Source organism: Arachis stenosperma, chromosome 4 (assembly GCF_014773155.1).
Source record: "Arachis stenosperma cultivar V10309 chromosome 4, arast.V10309.gnm1.PFL2, whole genome shotgun sequence".
Lineage (NCBI taxonomy): Eukaryota > Viridiplantae > Streptophyta > Magnoliopsida > Fabales > Fabaceae > Arachis > Arachis stenosperma.
Window position 1 is genome coordinate 36,416,923 of NC_080380.1, and position 9,099 is coordinate 36,426,021.

Consider the following 9,099-nt stretch of genomic DNA (forward strand, 5'->3'; position numbering starts at 1 on the left):
TAAGGAGCTTTCTGGGTTTAGCTGGTTACTATTGGAGATTCATTAAAGGCTTCTCGCAGATAGCTTTGCCATTGATAAAGTTAACCCACAAGGACGCACCATTTGTTTGGACTTCTGAGTGTGAAGAGAGCTTTCAAGCGTTGAAGCAAAAGTTGACTACCGCGTATGTGTTAGTGTTACCTGAGTCAAATGAACCATTTGAGGTATATTGTGATGCCTCACTAAAGGGTCCGGAACTCGCTACGGTTGTGTTTGTGGTAAAGATGTGGATGCATTACCCCTATGAAGTTAAGTTTCGAGTTTTCTCTGATCACAAGAGCTTGAAATATCTCTTTGATTAGAAAGAGCTTAATATGCAGCAGAGGAGGTGGATGGAGTTACTAAAAGACTATGTCTTTGATTTGAATTTCCATCCCGGAAAAGCGAATATTGTGGCGGATGCACTAAGTCAGAAATCGCTGTATACTGCTTGGATTATGCTTCGAGAGGAGGAGTTATTCAAGGCATTCGAGAGTCTGAAGGTTATTATTCAGGAAGTGTCTAGAACTCTGTGTTTGAGCCAATTACATATCTCAATTGATTTCAAATCCGAACTCCTAAAGGCTTATTAGAACGATGACATGTTACCTAAGGTGTTGCCAGCTATTGAGCAAGGGAAGCAGTGGAGAGTGTCATGGGATCAAGATGGACTATAGAGGTTCAAGGGTAGGATCATTGTACCGGATGTTGGGACTTTGCGACAAGATATTTTGAAGGAAGCACACAAAAGTAAATTTTCTATTCACCCTGGGAGTACTAAGATGTACCATGATCTAAAGGCTATGTTTTGGTGGCCTGGTATGAAGAATGATGTGGCGGAGTATGTCTCAAAGTGTTTAACTTGTCAAAAGGTGAAGATTGAACATCAGAGACCCTCCGGGACGTTACAACCTTTAGGGGTTCCACAATGGAAGTGGGAGAGCATTGCGATGGATTTTGTGTCGGGATTGCCTTTGACTAGAACCGGTTTTGATGCTGTCTGGGTAATTGTGGATCCGCTGACGAAGTCGGCTCACTTTTTACCCGTTCGGATGAACTATACTCTTGAGGAGTTAGCGCGCTTGTATATCAAGGAAATTGTGAGACTTCATGGTGTGCCTACGACTATAATTTCTGACAGAGATTCCCGTTTCACTTCAAGGGTCTGGGTGCATTTCGGAGAGGTTTTGGAACCCATTTGAGCTTAAGTATAGCTTACCATCCTCAAACAGATGGTCAATTTGAGAGGATGATCCAAACCTTAGAAGATATGCTGCGGGCTTATGTTTTGGACCAGCTGGCGAGTTGGGATCAGTATATGCCGCTAGTGGAGTTTGCGTACAATAATAGCTACCATGCAAGTATCAGAATGCCTCCGTATGAGGCTTTGTGTGGGAGGAAATGCCAATCTCCACTATGATGGTATGAGGCTCGGGAGAAAAGTCTGTTGGGGCTGGAGATGATAACTGAAACTACTGAACAAGTTAAGAAAATCAGAGTTAGGATGCTCACTGCTCAGAGCCGTCAGAAGAATTACACCGATCAGAGGCAGAAGCCCTTAGAGTTTGAGGAAGGAGACCATGCTTTCCTTAAGGTTACTCCGACAACAGGAGTGGATAGAGCGATTAAGACGAAGAAGTTGAATCCCCAGTACATCAGTCTGGTCCAGATTCTCGAGAGAGTTTGACCGGTGGCGTATCGGATGGCTCTACCACCTAACCTTTCAAACCTGCACGACGTATTTCACATGTTGCAGCTTTAGAAGTATACTCCTGATGCTAGCCATGTATTGGAACCTGAATCGGTTCAGTTAAAGGAAGATTTGGCTCTGCCAGTGACTCCGGTTAGGATTGATGACACGAGTATTAAGAAGTTGTGTGGAAAATAGGTTTCATTGGTGAAAGTGGCATGGAGTCGAGCCGGTATTGAGGAGCACACTTGGGAACTGGAGTCAGAGATGCGAGCAGACTACCCACACCTATTTTTAGGTAACCGAATTTAAATTTTGTGGGCAAAATTTCTAATTAGGTGGGTAGAATGTAAAACCCAGTTAGTTAATGACCAATTAACCCATAAATTAAAATATATTCTAAAAAATGAGAAATGAGGTTTTTATGGTTTAATGTGATAGAAAAACTTAAAATGAGAATTTTGACACCAATTTTAAAGAAATCGGCCCAAGATTGGGCCCTTAGTTCAGCCCAATGCCAAACTAAATGATGGGCACAGCCCTTCCTCCCCCTCCAAGACACCACACACGCTGGAAATTAGAAGGGAGAACAGGGGGGGGGGACATAAACCCTTGTTCCAAATTCAAGTGATCATAATTTTTGATCCAAAACTCCGATCGATGCACCGTTTACGGCCATGCGACTGCGTCGTCAAGCTCTACAAAACCCACACAATTAATCTTCAGGTAAGCCACATTTTATTCTTCAAATTCCCATCCCTTAGTTTCGAAAATTTTGGGTAAAAATGTTGAAGTTGTGAGCTCCTTTGTGTTATAGGATCAAATTAACTTGAAAATAAGGCTTGTTCTTGCTTCCTTGATCCTTGGGTAAGGTAAGAGATCTTAAACCCTAGTGAAAATGTTGAATTTAAGGCATTGATTATTGAGTTATTGTGTTTGGGTATGATAATTGTGATTTAGGAAGTGTGTATGTGCAATTTGAAACTTGATTGGTGGTTTTGGAAAGCTTGGAAATGAGCTTTGTGCTTGAAAATCTATTGGTGAGGCCTTGAGACATTGGAAGTTGAGGAAAAGTGAAATTTGAGAGTGGTCCGAGTGGAACGGGAATTGGACATGGTATGGTTTCGGTTTCCTGTATCTAAAATATAATGTGGTTGTGAAAACGTAGGCTAGTGACCCTAGGATAGGGTTTTGGAATGTTGATGTAGTTGATGGATAGTTTGGATTGAGTTAAATATGTATGAATGATGGTGGAAATGATTGTGGGTGGTTGTAATGGTTGGAAAATCTTATAATGTTGTATGTGATATGGATTAATATGCTTGATTGATGATAGGGTTGAGGCTCTTGTTGATGAGCATGATTTGAAGTGTGATATTGATGTGTGTGTGTGTGTGTATATATATATATATATATATATATATGGTGATTGATGAATTGAATATTTGATTCGAGATTGAGATATGAAATGTTGATTATGATGTGAGATTTGTTAAATTGAGATTTGGTTAAATTTGGTGGAATTGGTGGGTTGATGATTGAATGAGGGTTTGAAAATGATTGATGTTGGAAGGGTGAGTTTTGATTGGTTTTAAATGAGAATTGGGAGTGTATGTTTAAAACTTGGGAGTTTATGAGTTTTGGTAAAATGGAATTTGAATGAGCTTCGACAGATCATATCTTAAGCTATTGTTTCGGAATTTGAAGATTTTTATATCAAATGAAAGATAATTTCATAAACTTTAAAATGGTTTAAATTTGGTGGAAATCTGAATTTTGTGGAAGGAGATATAATCATTGGAAGTTTGGGCCAAAAATCTGAATTCTGCAACTTATGCAGAATTTGTGATTTTTGGTTTGTGTGCGCACGCACACCCCGTGGAATTTCGATCCTGTGTGAATGCACAGCATTGTGCGTATGCACACACGGGGACAGCGCTACTGCTGGGAGTGCTAGCACGCTCTGTGCGCGCACATGATCAAGGAAGTCTTGCAAGCTGTGCGTACGCACAACCTTGTGCGCACACACAACCTTGTGCGCACGCACACGATAGGAATGTCATTCTGTTGATGGCAATAGCATACCTTGTGCACGTACTCAACCCTGAAAATTTAACCTTTTACATGTACGCACACACCTGTGCGTACGCACACTTTTTGAAAATACCTTTGGGCATGCGCGCACACACCCATGTGCGTACGCACACGACCCTGTTTTTTTCTAAAGCTTTTGTTTTCAAGTCTTTCACATTCCCAGCAAGTTTGTAGCCTTTCGAGATGTTGTTTCAAGCTTATAAAACCCCAATTTTATCCTTTAAATCTTAAATCAAAGTAAAATGCCTAGTGTTTGAAAGGAAGCTAGGAAAAGGATAACGTCTGGATAAAGAAAGGGGATGTTATGGTGAGTTATGATTAATGATGATGATGTGAGTTGTTGGGGAGGATGGTGGAGTGCTGTGTATGATATGAGCCGAGTGGCTGAGTATGATATGAGCCGAATGGCTGTGCGTGATGCCAGTTATGGTTGATAATGAATTATGATTTTTACGCCGGATGGCTGAGATAAATGTTAATGTTTGGTTGAGAATCAATGCATATATGCTGAGTTGAATTATTGATATTATGATTTGTTGCACTCCAACTAACTGAGACACGAGTTTTCATGGGTGAAAGCAGTGGCTAGCCACCACGTGCTCTAGGTGGAGACTGGATACTATGCTAACCCTATGTCATAAGTGTGGCCGGACACTGTGAAAGTTCCGGATGAGCTCGCCCTTGTTAATATACACTTGTGAGGGTGTTGGATATGAATTATGTTTATGTTATGAGATAACTTGAGTTAGGGATGCACGACAGAGGGACAGTCCAATGGTTAGCTACTAAGACTTGTCGGGCTGGCTTTATAACCGACAGATGAGCATCATCAGCCACTTGGACAGGCATGCATCATATTCATTATATGTGATTTGTTTGGAATGTCTAATTGATTGCATCATTACTTGCTAATTACCTAATTGTCTTATCTGCTTTCTATTTGTGCATTTCTTTGTTTGATATACTTGTGTTTCCATCTCGATTACTGTTGGCAGTTGGGAGGTTTGTAGGATTTGGAAAGGGGATATATAGTTAGACTGAAGATCCTTAAGTTAGTCCCCTGTTTTTATTTTTCATGGTTTAGTTATATTTATACGCTTTGATTATAAACTGGAAGTTCCAGGATTGCCTTCGGTTTTCCCAGGACATTACATGTTAGATATTTGGGCACTGTTACCATGCTGAGAACCTTCGGTTTTCACCCATGCAGATTTTGTGGTTTTTCAGATGCAGGACATGAGGCTCCTCGCTGAGGCATTCTGGAGGCTTCTATTTTGGCAAAGATCCTTAGCTCTTGGGATTTTGTCTTGATTATATATACTTGTTTAGATACTATATTCTCTACCGTATGCATATCTTGTATTACTCCTCTTAGAGGTTATTTTGGAGAAACAGGTTTTGTATATTGTCTTTTAGGTTGTCTTTTGGGAAGTTCCTTATATATGTATGTATACCTAATATGCTCGGATCGGTTATTTTCGCAAACCAAGTCCTGAGTCTTGATATCTGTATTTTGGCACACTCTTGTATATAATCTCGCGTTAACTTATTCCTTCCATGTTTTGTTTACGTTATCGATCGGAGTGTTAGGCTTTTTGATTTAATGGATTTTGATTTATCCATTTTTCTTCAAAGGCTCCTAGTTATAAACATTTTTTACACTACTATATTTACTAAATTTTATTTTTAGAGGTCGTAATACCTCGCCACCTCTGTTTTATGACTTAAGCATAAGACTCTGTATGGTAGGGTGTTACAATAAAGAACGAAATCAATCCTTGAAAACAAACTAGTGCATTAATTAAGGGAAAAATGACAATAGTATTAATCTATTAAAATAATAAAGCTCCTAACCTTAACAATGGAGGTTTAGTTGCTCATGGTGCGAAAAAATCCTAGTAGAAAAATGTACAAATTGCGGAGGAAGAGAAGAAGAAGAAGAAAAGCATGGTCAGGGTCCAAGACAGAGTAAGCCCAGAGAAAATTTCTTTTCCTTTTATATATAATCCTAATTGAAACAAAATTTAAATTCTAAAACCTAAAAATATATTTTCTTAATTCAAAATTGATTTAAAAATCAAATTAAAGTAAGAGATTTAATGCTGAATCACGTGGGGACCACTCTGGTTCTCACTACTGGCGCTAAACTTGGAATTTCTGGTGTTTGGCGCCACCTGGACTACAACCTTTTCATTCCGTGTGAGGTCCCTAGTGCCTAACTTGGGGTTTCTGGCATTTGGTGCCGAGACTCCCACATGGAATGGTGATGCTGGACGTGGTTTGGCGCTAAACGCCAATGTCTCAGCATTTAGCGCCATGATGCAAGAGAGAAAGTATAGACAATTATATATCATCGAAAAGCTCTGGAAGTTGCCTTTTTAATGCCACTATAACTGCATCAATTAGATCTCTATAGCTTAAGTGATACTCGTTGGAGTGTGAGGAGATCAGGGTTGATAGCATCCACGAATTCTCTTTGCACTTGTCTTCAATTCTTGGTTCTTTTTTGTTCTTTTGCTTCTATTTTCCTAAATTTTCCCTACAAGAACTATGAAACCAAAAAAATCAAAGTACTAATAGAATATCCTTGAAAATCTTATAATTATTAAGCAAAAGTTACAACTTTTCTATAAGAAATGCTAATGAAAAGTGCTTAATATGCTCACGCATCAGACACTCTCCCTCATAATACTTTTCCCACATCCTCTTTTAATTGTGTGTGTTAAAAGTAGAGAAGGTGGTATAGCACTCTCCTTTGAAATATTTTCTCACGTCTCTCTCTGATTGCAAGGTGGTAGAGCACTATCCCATGGAATTTTACGGCATCTAAAAGAAGGTGGTAGGGGAATATCCCACAGAATTTTTACTGCATCTAGGAAAAGATGGTAGGGTACTCTCTCTTGGATCATTACTCTTGAGTATACCTTCAGAAGAAGGTGGTAGAGCATTCTCCCTCGGAATTATTCCTCCTAGGAATGCACAAAAAAGAGACTGATCCGTGAGATGCCAAGCGGATTTTGTGTCAGATTTTGGCGAATAACCATCACATGAACTCATGGCTTGTAGGACAGTCATACATCATATGTTGGGTCAGAGGCCGTGATTTGATTATATGTTGGATGGAGGCCATGATTTAATTATGTTTGGGCCGAAGGCTGTACGTAAGTTATATGTCTTGGTAAGTTTGGTGAGAATGGTTCTTTGGTAGGTAGTGAAATCTTTTGGATATTATGTTTGATTGGCTTTTATAAGTTTAAAATATGAATTTGGATAAGTAATTGTTGATTTTTGAAAATCTTCATAAGACGAGCAATGATCACTGCAGTTGAAAATAACTTTTTTTATATATCTTCTTATGACAATTCTAAATTTCTCTAGTGAGGCCATATGGCTAAGTTCTCATCGTTACAGGCATCTCTTTTCAGGACGAACAAGGTAGCTTATGGAGTTTTCTTTTGTGCATCTGGTTGTATATATAGTTATAGTTTTTCCCTCGTCTTTATTCTTATATTTTTGTAAGCGGGATAGGAGTCGTGATTATAATGATATGTATGTATAATATTTGTAGTTTCTTGTATAAAAAGCTCTTATTATTATGTATATATATAGGAAGTGCTGTGATTGGTTTGTATGTATGCGTCTTTGTAAAAAAAAGAAAAGTATTTTCATTTTTTCAAAAAAAAAAAAAAACCGCGATACGGTTTCGAGTTAAAGGTTCCTATTTTATTATTAAGTATATCAAAGTCGTCGTAATATATTCGCTATCATACTGGCTGATGACAAGTCATCTTATGCTAGTTTTACAAGCATTTTTCATTAGTTTCATTAGGTTTTATGCACTTTCTTGCACAACAAGTAAGTGATTGGAGTGGATTTTCATGATTATTTTGAATCAATCAAACATCATTTATTTTACACAAAATCAAAGGTTTTATGCTAGAATTAATTGATTTCATGAATGATGCAAAGACTTTGTGATTTTGGTGAGACTTTGATTGGTTATTTGGTTGCTTGTAGGTGAAGAAATGAAGAAAAAGGGGAAGCAATCTGGGAAGCGTTACGTTCAAAGAGAGAACGCCACGCTTAGGAACACAAATAGCTAGCGTTCACTTCCTTAGTGAGCGTGGCGTTCACTTTCTTACCTTTTTCGTGATTTTTCAGGCTTTGGAGCAAAGGTCTCATGCCATACACTAGGCAGCGTTCAAATACTCAACGTAGCGCTCAACCAACGGAGCGCTAGGAGAAGTGCTCAACAAAGGGAGCACTAGGCAACACTCAAGGAATCAACGGAGTGCTCACTAAGGGAGCACTAAGAGAGCACCCATTCACGCACCAAAGAAGTGCTCAACCAAAGAATAGCGCTCAAATATTGAGCGTAGCATTCAAAAAGCGAGCGCCAAGAGAGGACGGACGCACCAAAGGAAGCACACCAAGGGAGAATGAACGTAGCGTTCATTTTGTTCACGAAACGCTCCACTGGGAGCATCACCAAGCCACCCCTGACCCATTTATTCAAGGCCAAATCCAAATAAAAAAAGCTCACTCCAAATTTTGAAAATTGAAAATAGAAAGTGTATAAATAGGATCAAATTTGAGTTGAAGAGAACTTACCTTGACGTAGCTTACATTTTACTTACATTTTACTTACCTTTTAGTTCTCTCTTTTAATTTTTCAATTGGGGAATTGGGATTAGATCTAAGTTTGCTTTCTTTATTCATTTTTTCTTCTGCAACTTCTATTTTCTGTTTTGGGTTTTGGAACTCAGATTGAAGAACTCCACTGAAATTCTTCATCTGAGAATCATCTTTTACTTTTTCTTTTTATAGTTCTAAGAATTGGAAATTGGATCGGAACTTCCTTTTCTGCTTTCATTTTATTTCTTCTACAATTTCTTCATACTGTTTGGTGAAAAGAGTAATTGAGATCTAGATTTGCTTTCTACTCTAGTTACTCTTCTGCAATTGTCAATTTCTCTTTTAGAATTTCATAATTGAGCTAAGCTTTCTTGCTGTTTTGATTTCTCTGCAATTTTACATTTCTGTTTTGCTGTTGAGATCCTGATCTGAATCTCTTAATCTCATACTTCTCTGATTTACTTCAATTTACATTTTCTAATTCAATTCTGAATCCTATTACCAAAATCCCTTTATTCTTCAAGCAATTTACATTTCCCAGCAATTTAGATTTAGCAATTTAAATTTTTTGCACTTTAAGTTTATATTATTTACCTTTCTTGCACTTTAAGTTTAGCTTATTTACTTTCTTGCACTTTAAGTTTCTGCAATTTATTTCTTCT

General features: G+C 38.2%; 1 protein-coding gene across 1 annotated transcript; it reads left to right on the plus strand.

Moving 5' to 3' along the window:
- Positions 1-1,477: 1,477 nt before the first annotated feature.
- On the plus strand, positions 1,478-1,906 carry LOC130974885 (uncharacterized). The gene is made up of 2 exons (XM_057899724.1): positions 1,478-1,699; positions 1,781-1,906. The coding sequence occupies exons 1-2, from the start codon at positions 1,478-1,480 to the stop codon at positions 1,904-1,906; spliced, it is 348 nt and encodes a 115-aa protein (XP_057755707.1).
- Positions 1,907-9,099: the final 7,193 nt, after the last annotated feature.

What these genes read in the sequence shown, in the direction of transcription:
- LOC130974885 (XM_057899724.1), top strand. Translation starts at nt 1,478, where the DNA reads ATGATAACTGAAACTACTGAACAAGTTAAGAAAATCAGAGTTAGGATG. An exon ending in TGGTCCAGATTCTCGAGAGA is followed by an intron (nt 1,700 to 1,780) that starts GTTTGACCGGTG and finishes TTGCAGCTTTAG; the next exon opens with AAGTATACTCCTGATGCTAG.